The 20935-nt window shown below is 31.0% G+C and overlaps 1 protein-coding gene across 1 annotated transcript in view; it reads left to right on the plus strand.

The window, feature by feature from the left end:
* LOC125071826 overlaps window positions 1–20935 on the plus strand; it is a 52160-nt gene that overhangs the window by 26274 nt on the left and 4951 nt on the right. Inside the window, exons 4-9 of the mRNA XM_047682223.1 lie at window positions 331–463; window positions 7238–7328; window positions 8880–9047; window positions 9673–9801; window positions 10513–10641; window positions 10981–11206. Of these exons, the coding sequence (XP_047538179.1) occupies window positions 331–463; window positions 7238–7328; window positions 8880–9047; window positions 9673–9801; window positions 10513–10641; window positions 10981–11206 (876 nt within the window). The remainder of the gene's footprint in view (window positions 1–330; window positions 464–7237; window positions 7329–8879; window positions 9048–9672; window positions 9802–10512; window positions 10642–10980; window positions 11207–20935) is intronic.

Consider the following 20935-nt stretch of genomic DNA (forward strand, 5'->3'; position numbering starts at 1 on the left):
ATTAAACCATGAACGGCTGGAAGGGTAAAAATTAAATTTTGCCTGAGAAGTCGATTAGGGCTTATTCTTAGGGCCTAATGTCTCTTTTTTGATTATTGATAACGAAAATTTAATTCACATCGACGACGATAACAGCTAATTTATTTTTATTGCCCAAAAATTACGCTCGAATATAAAGTGACAATTTATTGCGTAATTTAATACGCTATTTACCCTTATCATTTAGTTTGACTTTGAATGTACTTGAACCATCTAACTTTAGGTGAACAACCTCAAAACGTACCGATAAACGTTTGTGTTCCCAAGCCATTAATAACGAATTTGTTGTAGGTCGAATCGCTTTCGAGAAGCTCACAGATGTTGACTTCTCGGGTACTGCTTACTACACAGTACGAAACTTGTCGCTGTACGAGTGCCATGGATGGTGCAGAGAAGAGCCGGATTGTCAGGCGGCTTCGTTCAGGTAAGTGTTTCATCATTCAAAATCAGTCATGTATTTAACGTAGATAAGAAGTAAACATAAAGGCTGTTTTTGAAATTAGAATCTGTATATACATGTGTACATATGATACATGACATGACAATTTTGAAGGCTATAATGTATTAAAAAATAAAAGATAAAGCATACTTAAAAAAAGTTGCGTTGATATATAACTAATAATTAGTTCAGGTTTTTATAATAATCTGTTTGTAAAGAATAACAACTTATTTTATGTACGGTTCTCCATAGTAAACATCATTTATCTACTGCTTTGCTGGTCAAAGTTCCCCTAACCTCATGATTGGCTTTGGAGCTGCTCAAATGTTCCAAAGCGAGGATTCTCATGCGACAGAAATTTATCCGATACAGAGTTGCTGTCACAATGTTTTCTTATACATACATATACATTTTATATATATATAGCTTATGACTATATATGACTAGGGATATTTTGGACATATTAAATTTAAAAATATGACAATTTACATTACTTTTTATTAAGTCATACTAATAGTCATGAAAATGTGTAGCCATCCCTAACGGTGATTTAATCTCACGTAAGATGAATTTGCCTATAATCATTTTAAGTGAGTTAATAAAACAAAAAATTATAAAGTTAATTGCAATCGTAGTCTTGCAAGTGTTCAAAATAATTCTTGTAATTATGACATAAGCCATAAAACAAATACTATATAATTATAGAGATCAGTAATTTGAAAGTAAATATCTTTATTTTATTTCCAATGATTTTAAATCATTATTTATTGCGAAAACCACGTACGTACGTACAGCTACATTTGTAATTATTTTCACGGCTCGAAAGTTCGGATTCAGAAAGCTCTCTACTAATCAAGAATATGACTTGTCATTCTGTGAGTGATCACAAAATAAATGCACTGCAGTTATCTTTGATCACGCCTAACCCAAATGTCTTAGATAAGATCCAATTGACGCGAGGATTCAATAATCGACGGACATCGAGGAAATCCGATCAAATGATCAGTCTTGAAACGTCGGAATGTGTGTCAGCCGGCCTCACTGAGTCCTCGGGACTTCTGGCGTTCCAATGACATGCACGCGATGAATTATAACAATTGTATCTCTCGCCGCCACAAACCGTGTAATAGCGGAAAGCAACACTCGGTCCAAATTGAATAGCAGTAAAAGTGATCGCATACGTATCCAATAGATTTATTCTCGATGAACCATTTGGATTTCATGTCTATTCGTGGTTTGAACTCATATTCAATTTAATTCATTTTCTAACGGTGATTGAATTGCTCGATGTCGATGGTGTTTTTGTTGGAAAATGGCTCACATTTAATTGTAATGAGATTATAATGTTTAGTTATAGTATTATTTCTGACCTCGGGTAATTTGAATAAGAGATTGTTTTTATATTCAGATTTATGATCAAAAAGTTCAATGACCTAAATTCCCAATTACAACAGTACAATATTTTAGCTATCGATTATATGATATTCCAAAGTAAATTTATGATAAGTTTTTGTTTTTAAATAATATGTCTTATGGATGTCGCAAGCAATCAATCAAAAATAACAATTCAAGTTATGTCCATCATTGCGTGCCTAGATATTATCATACAATATTGCAAAAACTCTAATTGTATTTGTATCTAGTTAGACATAACAGTAAATATCACCATTACTCAGTATAAATCCTAACAAAATCGTTCGAGAATCAATTCCGTAGGTATCCGATTCAATTAAATGCGATGGAACTTTCCTGCTTCTAATTTAGTATTGTACTAATATAACGTATCTCGAATCAATCTGTCCAAAGAAAAAGCGATCTGACAATGGAACGGGACGATAGCAATATTAACAATTGCTAACTGTTCCCCACCTTGCCAGTGCATTCTTAACCTTATACGATGATAACGAGCTACGCTTGCTGGAACACCTTCCTTATCTCATACATTATAAGTACAAAGAGCTTTAACAGTTAATAACTTCTTTTATGGGAAAGATGATGGGTTTTCAGATTTTATTTTCTATAGTGGTTTATATGGGAACTAGATTATACAAGTTCATGCATTGATATTTTGTGCTGGTATTCTTTTAGTCATTCACGCAACAGCGTATATGCGATTTACGCACAGATAACATAAAAACATAAATTGACTTCAAAACTAATAGAAAATATACTCGAAGTAAAAAATGAGTAGCGCAAAAGTATTAATAAATACTTAAATTCTAAAGTGTTTTTCCTTGTAATACAATCAACATGTAGTATTGATATAGGATTTTAATTCAGCTAACAAATTAAGTTTTTTCGGAAACTATATGCCATTCTAGTCGAGTTAAAAAATATTAAACGGTATTCTAATTTATAATTTAGAATCGAATAAATTACTAAGAAAACAACTCAAATTATTATAATACCTGCAGCACTTACGTTGTTCGTCCTTTGTTATATAATATAAGATATATTTTAATATCAAAACCATGAGACTACCTAATAATGACCTACCTTAATTGACTAAAGTTTAAACAGTTTAATCGTTTAATTTTAATAAACGAACACGTCCATACTATAATGTCCTCTTATTTTGTTTACTTTAAAGCTTTAAAGCCTTTAAAGCCTTTAAAGTTCATCATTTATGAGATTACAAAACTTTACAAAACTCTTGGGAAACGGTAGATTTTAAAACATTTTTAGGTTAGAGCATAATTCGAGTTGTTAGGGCAAAGGAGAATTCTAGCAATAAAATTAAATCTGTTTTATTTTTTAAATCAATAGAATGTAACTTCATTATTTTAAGGAACGTGACCCGTTGTCTACTCGCTGTCAGGATTGATAACATCACTTTAGATGGACGTGGTCAGACTTTATTGATTTTCTTCACGATCATATCAACTTTCGTTCCGTTATTACATGCCTTAAATTGTAACAGCAATTCTAAGATTCTTAATTTAAAAATATAATCGTAGTTAAAAATCAATTAGAGTTCAACTTAGAGAGCTACAACAAATGAGCGAAGTAAATGGATCTTCCATCATCTGTCAAATGGCGCTGTTGTGAAAAGACCAGTAATCTAGAATACACTTGTTCGACCAGAACGTTGCAGTAGTCATTTATTAGTGAGAACTAGTCATTAATTCATCTTTCGATCAAAACATATCGATGTATTTAGAGAGTGAGATGAAATGCAGCGATATGCGCGGGCTACTTTACAATTTTAGCCGCTGTGTCGTGATTGATGTTACATTAGATGCGCGGTCAGGCGCCGGTAATGATAGGCGGCGATTTTCTATACGGCTTTAATATTGATATATGTAGACGAGGTACTAAGATGCTTCGATTTGCTGAACTTACTTCTATATGAGTATTTTTCTTTTTCGTGAGATAACATCGAGTCGAAGATGACAATAGGTTCCTGATATTTTGTTTAACGAAATCTGTATTGTTTATTTAAAAATAAACGGTTCATTAATATACTATAAATAAAATTAAATGAATATTTGTGAGGAGTTATATTTAATATAGGTACTTAGTGGTAATTTTAAACTCGTGGCTTAGTCTAATCCAACCACAAAAATGCAAAAGCAAAATAAACAACATTTGACATAGAATTTAGAGCTTGAATAATCTATGAAAAAATGACATTTCGAACATCGAAGAAGGTGTTATTGAAAAATTGGAATCCAAATTAAAGTGGATATAAGTAGTTAAGTACAATAGTGGTGTACCATAAATAATGATATATTAATCAAGAACTATAAGTAGTGTACAATAGATATATGGAAATACTAAGGATTGTTTATTTTTTTTTGTTTATATGTTTTTTTATCTACGTTCATATTTCGATTGCGATAGACTATAGGTTTCAAGCAGTTTAATTTTTGTCAAAATAAAAATCAGCATCTTTAAAACTCATCATACAGACACAATACATTCACATTAATTTAGCTAGTATGGATAATTTAATCGCTTTATTTTCTTATCAAAATTGTATGAATAATAATGTCTGTTACATTTTATCTGGTCTATTAACTACGGCGGTAATGCCTTAAGATTTATTACAGCGATTGCGAAATCAAAACGATATCCAGTATCATTAGTCTAAGGGCTTGACGCATTAATCATATTTTTATCGACGTGTTTGTATTTTGTTCGTACATCATCAAACTTGTTACATTATGATTTACAACCTGTTAAGAAATATAATTACTTAATTTATTGTATTCTATGTTCACATATTTTATACTAGCTACTCGCCCTGACTTTTTACCAAAGCTATCATTACATTTGAACGATCGTTATTTCAAAGGTCGATTATCTAATTAAATTTCCGATTTAATTAATTTGAATCAATCCAAGAACATTTTACAAAATATAAACAATTTAAATTTAAAATAATAATTGTTCCCTAAAATACAAGGTAAATAATAAAATATTATTATATCTATAAATATAAAATGTCTCTATCAATATGAGCGTTGTAACAGGCCTGTTAACTGAAACTTATTCAATTCAATTCTTATTTTTGATCCGAAAGACTGGTTATAAGTGATCTGTGGATTAATAAACTATAAGACATAGAGATGACATCAGAGAAGCGTCGTATCTCTGTACATTTAACATCACCAAGTCAACACGCTTGAAATCCTCCATTTAACCACACCGAGATAAATAAATGTGATCATATATACGTTGGTGTGCCACTGAAAACGCGAATATATTATTATCTAACTTTATTTAAAAAAACTTATTGTAATAATAAAAAAAATAAACAGAATAATAAACGACGTCAAGTTTAAACGGGAAGAATTTTCCAAATCGCTTAAAAAATTACTTCGTAAATTATCTGGATAAAAAAAAATATTTTGAAGAATGCATTTGAATTTCAGCTTTTATTTGTGAGGTCGTTTAAAAATGCTACGAATCATGTGTATGTAGGTATATCAGGCTACTAAATATATGATAAACTATTTTAATCTTTGTTATATTACGTTACGTTCATTATTCATAGGCTTAATAATGGCTTAAATTTACAAAAAACACTTCATTTACTTTATAGTGCAGCCAATTTAAATGAAAATTTGAGATATCACTCAAATTAGATTTGCGAGTCAGCAATAAGTTAAAAGATGATTTATTTAAATGTTAATCAACCTTCAGCTAAGATATACAAAGCAAACAGTTTGCTCAAATTCCTATGAAAATAAAGATACAAAAAATCGTAAAAGTATTCTTCAATATGCAATAAATATCATTTAAACTAAACACGAATATCAATGGTCTCGTTAGTTCGCGTGGTCTAAGATATAAAATAACAAAATATCTGGTTAGAACGGTAAACAGCTCCGTTATACAGGCTGTAAGTGTAACGCGCGATCTAGTGTCATTAAGACGAATGCAAACCATTAATGTATACCCTTTACATGTAAAGAAATTACTGATTACACCTCTTGTATCACTGACGAGAAATAATAACGTCTTATGAAATGATCTCCAAAGGGTTTTTGCTCATTAAAATGATACATCTGAATATATTTTCATATTGCGAGTATTGGATTTATCGTATAGTTATATTATTACAAGATTGACAAACTAACAAAGAAAAAGAGTAATGAGATTCGAAGATCGTTGTGTCTTCTTCCACTGATACCTCTATGCAATTTATATGTAATACCTTTTGCAATTCTTTATTTAAAGTTATTTTTTAATCCAGGTGCCATTTTACATTTAGCACAAGTGATAGAAGTTAAATACTTTTTTTTGGAAGAACCAAGCGATTGAGATAAAATTATTTTTTGATTTAACTAACAGTAACGATACCATTAAGTATAGATACTTATTTTATTTAGGAAGGCGATTAAATACGGACTAGTTTTCAAAACAATTCCTTAAACTTTTTTCTAATTGACTTATTCTCTTTAGCATTCTCATCGGAAAAATGTGCAGCAAAATAAATCATTGTTAATTTCATTTAAATATTTGATATTTATCGCGTCTATTATAATTAAAACAAGTAATAGTGAGACTATAAATATCTTTATGTAATTAGTATTGCGATAAACGTCAATTATTAACGTCCCATTAAACATTCATAACAATATTTCATGATTTTATCGAATTCGTTTAGTTTTATTTTGCTGTTTAATTTTTAACCTACAAGTCGCTTACTGTGCGGCAGCCGGTACAACTTCCCGGTGCATTGCTCTCAATCTCATCTAGTAAAATGTTAAATAGCACTCTTCTAAATTATATCTTTTAGAATCCAGACGTAAATCTCATGCATTTTCCGCACTTAGTACGAGTACTACGTAGTCAATGTTACTTACTTGAGTGTTATTTGTTTCATAATAGAATAATAAGAATGACTCTAATGAGAATCTTTGTTTTTTTTATATTTGATATAATGTCATCGTATTCTATTATATATCTACATAAAATTATTATATAAGAGGCACATTGGCATCAATTTGTCTTTATGATCTAACGTTATGTATGAAAAACTATGATTAATTTCTCATTATTAATAATATATTTAACCCAGTTGTAGATACATATTTATCCCATTTGCTTGTTAAATAATTGGTAAATATATGTATATGGAATCTAAATATTTGTTTCTCAGGAACTTACAGGATATATTGTTATATAAAAAAAAATGTCCGCTAAGTTTTACTTAAAATAGGTTTGAAGATTTTTCTAATTGGTAGTTAAAGTTGATAATAACATTAACGTTACACTTAAAGTTTTATTAATATCTTGATTTTGTTACAGTTTCGTGCTCAATCCCTTAACCCCTGTACAAGAAACACGCTGCTTGCTCCAGAACGACACTCAAGCAAATAATCCCATGGCCACACCACAGGTAACTTTAAATATTTATATTTTTAAATTTGTTTTATACCAGATTTCTTTTTATAAGGAATATTATATACGTTTCTTTTGTAAAATAAAATAAGTTTTTTTTTTAAACATTCATGTTTCATTTTGAATGTAAGTCATATAAATAATTTATTTTATATTTCAAGAATTTTTTTCTAAGCTTCACTACTACGCTCTAACTTGAATTTTATTTTTACAATCTTATAAAATAATTCATGAGATTCAGTCAAAATATGACAAAATTGTTATATTCGTTTGGAAGTTAATAGTCACTTAGTTTACTGTTCTGACAAATCTTTGTGTTTATTATAAGGCAAAAGCTTTATAAGCATAAGCATAAGCGTATTCCGATACTAATAGGCAATATTATATTATTAATCGATTGGCATACTTTATTATAATTACTTAAAGAATTTATAATCTAACAAGTGTCATATAAATTAAAGATAATATTTCTCATTTATCAAGATATAATAAATCGATAAAAAGAGCAGCGATGAATTGATGATGATGATGAATTCTATCCCAGCAGTTGCCGCGTAACTTTATAGTCGAATACATATAGAGGGGGGTATCTAGACTAGTTTATTCCTTGCCCTAGACACTGCCAATTAGTGTTGCTAGGCCGAGATTATATTAACAATTCAGATTAAATCGGTTAACGAGCCTTAGGATTCAGGAAAAGCAATGTCCCAGCATGAGTTATAATTATTTAACATTGAATATTTGTATTCGTACATACATATATTAAACGTTCAACGTTCTAGAGTTGTTGATATATCTTCAATACATTACAGCTATTAATTCATAGTACTAGAGAATATTTCATTTCGTAGAAATAAATTATTTTCAAAAGTTTCTCCGACAGAAGACTTTATTTATTAGCGTTTAACAGATCCAAGATAATATGAGGCGCCCTTGGTTTAGAGATTTTAGATTTGTAACACTATTATTAGTATAGGTAGGTATTACCCACACGAGTGTTCATCGAGAACCTTCGATATTGCGATTATTTCGCTGCGGCATAAGATTTATAGAGAAAATAGAAACCTCTATCAGATCCCGTATTGAAGTATACAGTAGCTCGGATAATCCGTTATTCGCTTTCAGAGCTAATGAGCGGGCCAACAATAAATTACGTGTTAAGTGATGCATCTCGGCACATTACGTCTTTTGTTTATTTTATGCAAGAATGAAAATAAAAGGACGTTGCACGCGTGGGTACGAGTTTTGTTACGTGGCGTGGACACTCGTTACTTACGAAGCTGGTTTTAGCTTTGATATGAGATAGCTTTTATATCTTGTTGTATACGAACAATAAAAGTTAGGAATAGTATTCCTTTTATTATACCCTATAAAGATCGTAAAATAAGATATTTAAAGACTAGAATACGGAAGCGAGAACGTTAAATATAATTTATTTATATAAAGTAATTTAATAAATTAGTAATAAAAACGTTTTGGTTCAAGCAATAATATAATATGGGAAAAATAAATTAGGTTCATGAAGAATAATATAATACTTTTTTTGCAGCGTTCCGTTAACACGTACTACATGGTGAAACTTCAAGTGAGATCGGAAGGCGTGTGCTTGCGGCCTTGGGCATTTGAAAGAGTGCCAGGCAAGTCGCTTCGGGGGCTTGACAATAGCATAATCTACACCTCCACCAAGGAGGCCTGCCTCGCTGCTTGCCTCAATGAGGTAAAGGGTCCAATTACACAAAATTACCCCCATACCATTATTTTCATGAGCGTTTTGTTCGAGGCGGTTTGTATATCGACAACTTATAAACGCAACGCCTTTTCAATGTATCTTTTCATTGTATCTATTCAATTTATATTTTACGGCCCCGTTCCACATCGAGAGATACAGGAAAGTGATACGGGCTTTATTGAGTGCAGTGACTATGCCTTTGAGACTTTGTAAGTTTATGGAAAATCGATTACAACTTTATGGCACCGCTTTAGTGCAAAGTGTCTTTTGTTTGTTCGTGTGCCTTTTATGAAATATCATATTATTTTGTTAAATTACTTTATAATAAGACTGAATCCTGTCTAACATGTTTTCTATTAAGTTGTTTTATGCCAAAAATGGAATGAAACCTAATTAAAAAAAAAAGAAATTAAAGTAATTTTGGTTTTAAATTACATATGTATATTTTTTGATAGATACAAGTTGCGTGTTTTAGAAAATATTAACGCAATTTACAAAGGTTTAACCGGTTGCGTATATGAATAAACAAACCTAACGAGAAATATCCGTGTGGAACATACATACATTTTTTATTTACTTAAGAATTATTCAAGTGTTCATTTTATTACGACAGAAAAAGTTCCCATGTCGGTCTGCGGAGTATGAATACGGAAGTATGAGATGCGCACTCAGTGATTCCGACCGACGCACCGCGCAGCCGTTCGTCCAACTCGTTGATACACCCGGAGCTGATTATTTTGAGGTAAGAATGGAAAAATACCTACGATCCCTTAAAAATATGCGATTACTTATAAATATACCTAATTGAATTAGCTGAAAAGTCTATCTATTCACACTCATCTAGACACGTATTAGCATATAATTATCATATTAAATGTTAGTTGTAAACGCATCTCTGACGTACGACTTTCTCAGTACCTACCAGTCTTAGATAATTTAATTCGCAGTGTATCTTGAGATCTTTTTTCCGTCTGATAAGGGATTTATTCCCCGCTGCGTTGAATTTTTAAACGCTCCTTCCAGATTTATTACTTATTGGGATATGACAAATGTATGGCTTATTTTTGTCAATATATCATTCTGTTTAAATAAATTATGAATATATCAAGTATAAATTTATTACAAGGCTCTAATCGAAAATGCTAAATATTAGATTGAATAGTAATCCGATTGTGAAACTTACTGCATACAATTATGGTAATATGCCAATAACAGAGTATATGTAAGTTGAACACGTTCGAATTAAATACGAAGCCATACTTTAAATACAAAGTAGCATCAATTTCCAACCTAGATTTCCTTCCAACGAAACACATTAACACAATTGTTGGTCTAGTTATTCACTAAAACGATTCTTCGAACGTTCTCAACACATTCGCACTTGGCTGTTAGGGTAAATAAACAGTGTTTATCACCATTACGTGTTTTAAGTGATATCTGTGTGGTCGTACAGAACTTGTGCCTGAAGGCGTCGCAGGCGTGCAAAGGATCGAGAATATTTACCGCGCCGCGTGTGGGAGTCGCCGAGGATAAAGTAGCGCAGTACGCTGGCTTGCACTACTACACGGACAAGGAGCTACAGGTATATAAGAAAAGGAATTTTGTTATAGCTTTAACCGTTTATTGGAAGATTTGTAGACGACCCGTGTCTTTGTACATTTTTTTGTATTATACATTAAATAATTCGATATAATCAGGGTCGATACTGAGTTTCCCGTGGCTTAGAAATATTTTCATATGAATTTATATTTTATCATTTTTTTTGAAACCTCATACTCTTATCAATTAATGACATTAGCCACAGCTAAACGGTAATTGGATAATATTTTTTGCAATTCTAAACTGTTCTGTTTAATCTCTGGTATCAGAGGTAGATTGCTCTTTTATTTTTCTCTTTCTTCAATAAGGTTATTTTTAACAGGTGACATCAGAGTCAGCTTGCAGGCTCGCTTGTGAAATTGAATCAGAGTTCTTATGTCGCTCCTTCTTGTACCTCGGTGCACCGCACTCAGCAACATACAACTGCCGTCTTTATCATCTCGATCACAACACGCTGCCAGACGGACCCTCAGCTTATCTAAATGCCGAAAGGCCGTTGATCGATGATGGGGAACCCATTGGAAAATATTTCGAGAACTTCTGTGAGAGTGAGTAGTTTTACTTAATACATCATAAACGCCGTAAAAAATACGAATGAAGCCGTTGGATTTGAATTGTCGTCATTGAAATTTACTATTTATGTTTTGAGAAATTTGACTATTTTTGAGCACATATTTAGTGAATATCAATTTCAACTTCATGCCTTTATTCGTAATACACAAAAATGTGCGATCATTTTCGACATTTACGTATGAATGTATACAAGAAATTCAAAAATATTTTCAAAAAATAATAATAATGTTGTCGAAGAAAAATTCCCTCAAAGTATGCTTCAATTGATAATAAGACCACTACATATGACCACTTTAGATCAACATAAATGAATCATCAAGATTGGTTCATTAAAAAGTTATAAATATTTATAATATTTGTTATAAATATGTACAAACGAATTGAAAATTTCGTCCTTTTTTGATGTCGAAATGAGACAAAAAAATTTCGACAAGATTTTCTTTGTCGTTTGATTTAATAACTATCAAACCTTATTTCTTATAGAAATCGTTTACACCATGCTTTTGAAAAACTTTCTTCTACATTAATATTATTAATATTTTATGTGACTCCATAATAAGTATAAAAACCTGGCAATACTTAATCATAGTGATAATTAATGAGATATTTTGCAGTCATTGGCGCCGGGTTTTTGCGGTTACTAAGTATCTGACGAGCCGATTTTAACGAGATAGACTTTGCATTAATAAATACGATTAAATTACGATCAGCAAATAATCAGTATAATATCTACCAAAACTTCGAAAAGAATAAAGGATTTAATTTTCTCGGACTAGCTTATTAATTCTTTTTTTTATTTTTATTATTTTACTATCTTTGGTTAACATTTGTAGTCAATTCTTAATTATATCTTCAATTTCATATCACAGCTTGTTTAGTAAAACATGTATCAAACAATTTTTTACGAGTAATTTGGCAACAGAACCATGCTACGAGCCCATTACTCAATGTTTGTTTACGCGTTACAATATTAATCGCTTCTGGAAGTAAGCCATACATTAAACATCGATTCTTTAATAGCTTAAGCTAGCTCATATATAATTATCACTATTAATAATAAAGATTTTAAAGAGATGATAGTATTTTGCGTTCTCTTTAAACGAGAAGAATGCGTACGAATAGAATCAATTACAAGATCTTCTGATTACATTAATATATTTAAAATAGACACATGAAGTAAACCAGTTGGTTAATAATGTAATCCAATAAAATAAATATTATAAACAATTGTATGACATTATACTACTTAATTGCATAAGATTACATGATAAGTGATATTCATTGAATAATATGGAATTTAAAAGTCATCTCTCGACTGCTTGGTGATTCCTCGCAAAGCCAATACTTAACTTGCCTATAGTTATCTATGGAGACGGTTTACTAGTTGCTACTAACTAGCTATGTCTTATTTTATACTTGACGTAACTGAATCAAGGGACTTAATAGAAGCTTTGTTCTGTCAATTACTTAAAGGATATAGTTGTTGATAAAATGAACGTCGTATTTTCCATTGCTCGAAGGAAGACGGAAGATATTTATTAATTAACAGAGTTTCAAGTAACAAAATTCTTGATGCGACTCCGTCGTCGTCTATGTGTCCTTACCTATACTACAATTTATGTTAAATTTCAGCACCAACAGTTCAGTGATTTATGTGTGTTGAGATACTAAATAAACAAACAATTTTAACAGTTATTCTCGCCTTTACATTATTGGCTGATTGGTGAAGCGTTGCCTGCGTCAAGGAAATCAAATTATATCTAAATTATAATTAAAGATTCTCATGCTTCGTGCAATGTATGGATAAGTTATGTTATTAATTGATAGGATGAAATAATCACAGCTTTTCAATCTATTTAATATGATTATCATCCATTTCAATGAATAAGCGTAGCATTGAGCAATTAATATTTTTAACGCGCAAATCCCGGATGTGTCTCTGAATCACTAGATACGTGGATAAAATGTATAAGCCAGTGCAAACTTGTTCTCTATATCAGGCACCGTGACTTCTTGCTGTAGGAATTGCGCATTTGAAAGAAAACAATAACATAGAGCTATTTCTGAGAGCAAATAAAGTATTTCCGACTCGATTGTACGTTTTTTTAATTGGTTGTCTGTACTTAGGTTGTCCCTTCTTAGATTGGAGATGTGATTTGCTATTGAATTTTTTCTTCGGAGTAGACACTGTATAAATGATTGAATAAAACCTTAATCGTGAGAGATTCATTTAATTTACTATGGTTAAACAGTTTATTCATAATATGTTATGTGCTGGGTGACATACAACCGGGAAGCGGGATTAAAAATGTTTGCTACCCTCGATTTTTTTTTATCGTTGGCAACATTTTGAAGTCTATTACAATTCATAGCCAAGATAATAAATCACTGGCAAAGGTATGAGAGAATTGAGTCAATTTTCATTTTTTATTTCATATTAACTATATGTTAAAAAAATCTTGAAAAAAAAAGTGTACGGTAATTTGGGTGCTTGTAAGATGTATCGTTTAAGTTCTTACCCTAGTATAGCCTAAACTTAAACTGGTAAAATAAATCTCTATAAATATAGAATACCAATACTATATCAAAATATATCCTTAGGAACACTTGCTTATTGTAATACGGGTATATTATTTAGACCAATTAAAAAAGTATAATAAAAAGATCCCTGGAAGAACTATGAGTAAATGTGTACACGTACAAAAATTAGTTCCAGCCCGACCACAGCATTGATATCACGACTGACAATAGCGACCTCGGTGGTCCGCAATTAACGGTCCACGTTTGTGCACTACAGAAATTGTTTTCCAGTAGCACGAACAGACCAACGATATGGACTTGAAATAGCATTTTGGTATTACACTACTTTATTCATGAGTCAGACACGTTGCTTAAATCCATGTAGGGGCGAATGACTATACTATCCATTTTGAGTTTAATGTTCGAAGAAAATGTGTAAAATTATAAAAAAATACTGACAATATTTGTGCCTTCTAATTAAATCTAAATTTGCTTATAAATGGTATAATAAACACTGTTAGATTAAAAAATAAATACAGATGTACTACTCAAAACATTTTCTATACTGAATAAGGCTTTGGTTAACTGCTATTTATTTCTACCTAGTACTATCGGCTGAAGCAAATTATTTAAATTTACAAGTAGCAACACTAATTTTCTTAAAATTTCATGTAAAGTAAAAGTAAAAGTCAGTATCTTGTGTTTTATGTGAAGTCATATAAAAAGAACGGAATAATTAATTGCATCTTTGCCTCAAAAATAAAGCAGAAAATATTGACACGATTTAACAGTTTCCGTTATGAATTTAAAGATATTGATAAAAATACAGACGGAAATAATGTACTCGTATATGTATGATACTTACATACGATAACCTAAATACAATTTTTAGTTTTATTTATAATAAATAACAGTACAGATCAAAACCGAAACGTCAAGATAAATGGTAATGAGTTCATTAATGCACCGTAATCTTGCACGGAAACTACGGTTAAAGAGAATAATTAAACATAACTTCTCACCTAACTCGTTCGTGGGAATGACTCTGTGTATAATAAACCATTTTTAATACGGGTGAAATATTCAAAATTTTAGCCGTCACATCAAATTAAAAAGTTAAATTACGGTTTTAAAGTAGTCAACGGATTATTTTTTATCATTTAAAAAAAAAGAACAATTTCAAATATAGAATGAAATAAATGTTATTGCAAATAATTTCGTTGAACTTCGTGAACTTATAAAGTTACTGTTGTAAATTTACTATAAATACTAAATAACAGCTTAAATCATCGAAGGATTGTTGTAGAATTTATGATAATATTTATCGCGCAACGGCGATATCATGAATATAGCTAGATAGAGATAAACGCAGGTTAATGTTGCCAGCAACTAGGGTCAGGGTCAATAGCGATCGAGCATAGTTGGGAGTAAAGATAGAGCTGGCGAATTGTGACGCAGTGCTTTTGTAATACGACATGACTAGAGCTGGCCCAGTTGACTGAACTTGTGGATAACTATCGCGAGCTTTAAATAAGCTAACAACTTTCAATTACTTGATTGGTATAAACAATTCAATCTCATTTTCCAAGGAGAACTTCATAATATTAAATAATTTAATACCATAAGATTTGCAAAGACATATTCATACTCACGGTACTATTTTAATTTGCTTTTAAGAATTATGTGCACCTTCAATCATATGCGTAAATATTATTACACCATAAACATGACTGAAATTTTAGTCTCAACGAATGTTACTAGCATTGTAAAGAGTTACAACTTAACTTGCGAGTTTAGTTGACAAGCAAGGTGACATTTATATGAGTAGGAAGTCATTCTTTACTAAATCATATAAAAAACTAATTTTATATGACCATGTCAACGTAAAATATTCAACTATTTTTTATGTTATTGATACTTATAAAAATATTTAAATGAAATAGCTTGGAACAATGTAAATAGAGGCGTAGATTGAGGATACAACAGTTAGGTTCCGCTATAAGAAAGTCTGGAAAGCTACTCCATTACGTGGACCCGATGTTACGACATTTAGATTGCCATCTATTGCTAAAGGCCAGGTTCACCGAACACTGAATAATATTATATATATCGATACACCTTAAACCGTTACTTGAATCCAATTCCCTAGACTTCCTCCAGCATAATGAGAAACGTAATTGCAATAAAACTATATTATCTAATATCGGTAATCAATGTCTCGTAATTGAATAAAGTTCGACATTGAACCAAAATTGATCGAATTAGAGATGAAAAGGGGCATCACTATCTATTACATGTCGACATAATTTGGTTATGTTTACAATATAAAATAAGCTGAGTCACGGCAACAGTTGCATTTTAGTGCAAAAAAATCTATAGCGAGCGTCGGCGGCGTCGCTCGTGCGTGCCTTCTAACGGTGGTGGTACACGAAATTGAAAATTAGTTTTTGCGGCGCCCGAGAGCTCGGCTCCGTCTTGCTCCAGTCCTAATTCAGCTGTAATTGAATCGAGATAGATTTAGAACGTTGACAACAGTTGATTGTGTGTCGATACTTAATTTTCAGCGCACGGAATGACAAATTGATTATATACGAGAAGGTATGCAAAACTGATTCTTTGGTTATTATAAAATATTAATATTAAAGGAGCATTTTTTGTGAGCCAGTTAACAATATAAGTTTTGAATAACAGTTCAATTTTTAGCGCCTAGAACCATATTATTCATAAAGTATATATATTAATTTACATAAAATTATGAATATTAAGATTGTATACAAATTAAAAGTAGTTACTTTAAAAATCAGGACCGCGTGGAATGGTGGCAAGTATATTATTATGTGGGATTATTTCATTAAATCGGAATATCCAATAAAATAAGTAACCGTAGAAAAAAAATGAAATCATAGAGCATAAAAAATTATGCAAGTAACTTACATTCGTACTCATTGTACAAGTATATCACAGTAATTTACCGACCATAGAATACATTTAACGAACCTAGCTCACTTGGCAACAATCTAATGGCCTTGCAAGGCCTTGCAACCAGTAATACAGGTCAGTGTCCGCTCCATCCATCGTATGTATAACAATAATAACGATTACGTTATAAATAATCATTTATTTATCAATCAAATAATTGTAGTTTATAGTTTAACAGCCAAAGCTATAAGTTTAAGCGATTGTATAAATAGAATTGCTAATATCTGAAAGGTAGAGCGGATTTTATGAGTATGATAAAATGGGAACAGAATTTATCATTATATAATATAAGACTTCTAGTGACGCGAATGTTTGGTTAATATGTACAATTATCATACTAATTATGATATGGATTTTAATATCGTATATCTCTTAATACTCTATATACATATGTAACTCCGTAGTAGTAATCAGTGTAGGGCGATCCAGCCGGATAGCCCTGATCCAATAGACGATTACTACTTTAATACTTTCTGACATAATATTACAAAGAGCTATTAAGATTACCGCAAGACTAAAATCAAGCCAATATCTCTTAAAAGTATATGTTGTATAATAATTATTAACGTAAAAATATATTCTTCAATTTTAAAGCAACGCAGAGGAAGTAATTATAGAATTTGTGATTTTTCAAATTTATGAACGATCATAACACATTCATTAATTCATTAAATGCTTGTCACAATGCATTCCTTAACTATTTTTATATTAATAAAACCTTTTTTACGGATATCGCAACGTGAGAGACCATTAAATTCTGCTTTCATTACATAAAAAATAATTTATAGATCGTCGCCGTTTAAATTTTTTTTTTCCATTTTCCATTATGTGTTAATGATATTACACGTTTAACATAAGCCAGCGACCTTGTCTGAGCTTCTCTTAACTACTCGTAATACAGGTCACTGGCTGCGATTATAGGAGCCAGTTATTGACATGTACGTAATACTACCCTTATGTATATAGCTCGACGTATGATTACAGTTTAGTGTTGTACAGCGTGTGTCTAGTCTTTATACCATTATGTACTTACTTCTATAAATACTTTTTTTACGAGCACCAGTTCAATTGATAAGTTTGCTATTTTTAAAAGCACAGATGAGATACATTTTTATACCTTAATATGTAAACGATAGAAGAAAGTTAAATGATTCCGATAGTGTGAATTCGAAACTGAATGGAAAAAAGTCACGGTCGAGAAATTCAATATGTTTATTTTTTAGTTCTCTATCTCGTCGTGTAGGTAATAAATAAAAGGGATAGTATAGTAACTTGCTCCTTAAACGTGCCTGTCGATACGTATAGAATTGCAGTTTTATTTTATCTGGATTTACTCAGTAAAAGTTTAGTTTATTATATGTAGTTAAGAATATTAACATGGGAATTTAAACTTGAAACTTTCGCAGAAGTAGTTCATAGTTAGCGATGTTTAATTTAAAAAAAAACATTCCAAATATAAATAATACCTACTAATTTTCGTAAAATTTGGTATGAACATCTGAATCTTAATCAAAAAATCTGAATGAAAAAAGCACAATTGTATTTTCATGTGCTTAATTTGTGTTTATAATTCATCTCGTGTTTAGTAAGTGTAGTAGAAGAAAACGTTGTGCGGAAACCTTGCGGAAATACGCGGAAACCGTGTATTAGACGAAAATCTGTCACATGCTTATTCATCAATCTGCAATGGAGCATCGTACGAATAAGATGCGATCTTCAAACGGAGAGAGGCCTAATCCCAGCCGGGGAAACAGTTTACATGCTGTTACGTTTATGCATATATATAAACGTATAATCATAGACACTTTAAAATAAACATATTTAATCTATCAGGAAGCTGACTACAGTTTGAAGGAGGTCGAGATGTTTCAGAAGGCAGTAATTACTTGAACTAGGTAAACGACTTTTATTGACAAGTCAAACTGGATACGAATGCTTTTAAAATATGGTCATCCTATTAATATTCATTGCGTAACAGTAGCTAACTGTTAATTCAGATGTTGTCAAGTATCTCATATATTATTTTTTTCTATAAACTAAGTTAACTGGATTTCTATGAAAATGCAACGGTATTATCTTTGACGTCTTCTATAAATAAAGTCGCCGTAACTGTTAATGCATTCTGAAGTTGTTCTAACTTACAGAATCAAGTAAGCTTTTCAAACTTAATAATGAATTAAAGAGACATAAAGAGGATATTACATTACATTAGCAGCCTGTAAATTTCTCACTGCTGGGCTAAAGCCTCCTCTCCTTTTGAAGACAAGGTTTGGATGTTCATATTTCACCACGCTGCTCCAATGCGGGCTGGTGGCATACATATATGGCAGAATTTCGTTGAAATTAGACACATGCAGGTTTCTTCACAATGTTTTCCTTCGCCGCCGAGCCGAGATGAATTATAAACACAAATTAAGCACATGAAAATTCAGTGATGCCTGCCTGGATTTGAACCCGCAATCATCGGTTGAGATGCACGCGTTCTAATCACAGGGTCATCTCGGCTGTTTGTTTGTTTGTAAATTCTTAATATTCAAATAAAAAAAATAGTTCTATATTTTGCTCTGCAATCGTTAATTGAAATGAACATGAATGTTAAATAAAATCCGGTGAACAATCAGCAATTCAACTGGAGAATTGCGTTGAGTGTAATAGCGTTAATTTTAAAAGCGATTAGATTGTATCGCGTTACAATCGTCATTCCATATACAGAGAGAATAGAATAACTGTTATACTTAGTTAAATAATAGACCAATAATATTGTACGGCTATTCATAATCCGTAGCTTTAACATACCTAACGGCGAAATAGTTAAAGTTAACAAAATGGGGAATTTTCTTTTGTAACGCGATGATCGTTTGTATAAAAACTACGACTAACCTACTTTCAAATGTAAGGTGATTTCAAAAGATTTTTTGAGCGTCGAAAAAGATGATAACAAAACTATTGAGGTACGAATGTAATATAATCGTCCGATAGCGTACGAAAAATGGTATCTTCTAGAGCAAAGCGGTCTATAAATAAAAATCATGACTGTTTTGTTCACTCTCCGCTTTTAAAGAGATTATTTCGAGGTCAGCTGCGACATTATTGAACAAAAAACATATACCTCATTCCTTTCTTCTTTAAGAAAAATCTACGCTCTTATCGTGGCCAATAATATTTCATTAAGATTTTTAAATGCTAAAAATATGTATTTTAATTTCATAGAGTTATAAGCGTGGGAAAAATTCATTTCAGCTACTGAAGCGTTACAAACGGAAAAAGCAGTAATGTCATCGACATTCATCTAGAAAATACAAGCCTGAGAATAGGTTTTACGTGCGCAACAATTATAATAAAAACTTTATAGCTCCGGGTGTCCATTTGTTAGGTATTTGTGTAATAATTTCTCCATCTAACATAACCAGGAACAATATAAGATTATTTTTCATACCTATATATTATAAAGCGTTTGCTTAATTTAATTAATTTTGTCAATAACCATTTATTAAACATTTTCACGAAATAAGTGACTTTTTTTTTTTTAATATTTATAAACAAATTCAACTATCACGTAATTTGAATAGTTCAATGTATACAGTTATTACAATTCATTATTATCGGTGATAAAAGTTTCAGCTGATTTATTTTTCGCTAAAAAATGTCACGTTTTAATTACGTTGTAGATGATTTTTATTATTCGATATGACTCGCGGTTACACCCGTGTTCAAAGTTATACAAACAGGCTTAGTTATATGCATAATGCAAAATTATAAGCTTATAATCTTTCTGAACCTTGAAAGGTTACAAAGACCACCTTTTCTGTAATGGGTAAAGAAATATTCAAATTAGACCAGTAGTTCCTGAGATTAGCGCCTTCCACCATACAAACTCCACGTTTATAACATAGATTAATGCAAATCATCTTATATTTATGTATAATGAATGCAAATTACTCACTATAACGTAATATTTACTGGTGGAAAAAATGTAATAATATTCAGGGAATTTTTCACATATTAACGAAAGCATAATATTCTTTCTTGTTTTATTGCATAATAAAAAATTCTTCAACAATAAAAATAATTATACGACATTTTTATTATTGCTAAGTGCACGTTTAATACAAAAATAATATATTGGAACGGTTAATTAAGACGAAACTTATTTACGAATTTCAAAGCTGTAACGTCCTTAATTATATACCATTATTGTATTTAAA

Source organism: Vanessa atalanta, chromosome 2, assembly GCF_905147765.1.
Source record: "Vanessa atalanta chromosome 2, ilVanAtal1.2, whole genome shotgun sequence".
Classification (NCBI taxonomy): Eukaryota; Metazoa; Arthropoda; class Insecta; order Lepidoptera; family Nymphalidae; genus Vanessa; species Vanessa atalanta.